The sequence below is a fragment of the Egretta garzetta genome, unplaced genomic scaffold (assembly GCF_000687185.1).
Source record: "Egretta garzetta isolate BGI_Z169 unplaced genomic scaffold, ASM68718v1 C8620396, whole genome shotgun sequence".
NCBI lineage: Eukaryota > Metazoa > Chordata > Aves > Pelecaniformes > Ardeidae > Egretta > Egretta garzetta.
In genome coordinates this window covers 1-1,252 of record NW_009269313.1, presented here as the reverse complement: position 1 = coordinate 1,252, position 1,252 = coordinate 1, and the positions used below count along the sequence as shown (strand labels likewise).

Below are 1,252 nucleotides of genomic sequence, written 5' to 3'. Positions count from 1 at the left end.
GCGAGACCCAGCGCAGGCAGGAGGAGCTGGGCACCATGAGCCGGGAACTGAAGCAGAAGAGAAGCAGCTTCGAGGCCACCTACACGGCGCTGAAGGAGGAGGCCTCCCGGCTGGATCAGGCACAGCGGGAGATGCGGGAGCTGATCCGGCAGCGCGTGGAGCAGCTGGTGCGGCTGCTCCGGCAGGAGGAAGAGGAGCTGCTGGGACTGGTGGAGGTGCGGCAGGAGCAGGGTCGGCGGGAGCTGGCAAGGGAGCTGCAGCGCGTGGAGGGGGTGCTGCGTCGGATGGAGGCGGGCGAGCGGCTGGTGGAGAAGATGAACCTCTATGCCACGGAGCAGGAGGTGATGGACATGCAGCCCTTCATCAAGAACTCGCTGAAGGAACTGCAGCAGCTGCAGCCGCCGGCAGCCAGGGACCAAGCGCAGCTCGGGGACTTGGCCGAGTGCCGAACCAGGCTGCAGGCGCTGGTGGAGCGCGTCACGGGACACCCAGGTGAGGACATGCCACCAGGATGGATCCAGCCACCCCACAGGCAGCGGGGACTTGGGCCAGCTCAGAAAGCCATCACCCAGCTCTGGGTCCCCCAGGTTTCAAGAGCCACCTCCTTGCAGCAAAATGAGCCCAAATTCACTCTTGTAGGGTGCTTATTTCCACTGGCTCCAAGATTTGTTCCCTCACTTTTATGGCCAGAGCCCCTTTCTGGTCTCTCCCCAATCTGACAGGTGCTGGCCATACAGATTTCTAGGTCCCCAGAGGCTCCCAAACCCCTTGGGACATCCCGAACCGAAGGGCTGGGAAACAGGAAGGAGACCAGAGCTGCTGCTTCCTCGCTGCAGGCACTGGGCAGGTTTTTCCTGGCTCAGCTGCTGGGGCTGGGTGGGAGCTCCAGAGGCTCTGGCTGGGATTGCAACCCTGCTCTCTCCATTGCAGCTACCAATTCCCAAGCTGTCCCCATGGTCGAGGTGTCCCTGGAGAACGATCTGGTGAGATGTCCGTGTTTCATTCCGGTGCATTGCCGTGCAGGGAGGGCTCCTGCATCAGCAGAGACGTGGATCCCCCCTTCCTCTCACCTCTGCAAGCTTTTCCCAAGGGACTGCCTTCCCCTTCCCAGCCCATCACTCCCATTTCTTTGTTAACAACAAAACCCCAGGGATGTTTCTGTCCGGGCAGAGAAGAACCTGCTTTGTAGACGTCATTTCTGCTACCCAGGCATGCTCCAACCCCATCCTGCTTCTCCCAGCCTGCTGCTTCC

The 1,252-nt window shown here is 61.3% G+C and overlaps 1 protein-coding gene across 1 annotated transcript; it reads left to right on the top strand.

Moving 5' to 3' along the window:
• Window positions 1-12: 12 nt before the first annotated feature.
• On the top strand, window positions 13-1,007 carry LOC118453198 (protein PML-like; the record flags this gene model as incomplete). Its single annotated transcript, XM_035902775.1, has 2 exons — window positions 13-492; window positions 931-1,007. Coding segments are annotated over exons 1-2 (534 nt in total), but the record flags the coding sequence as incomplete, so codon positions are not given.
• Window positions 1,008-1,252: the final 245 nt, after the last annotated feature.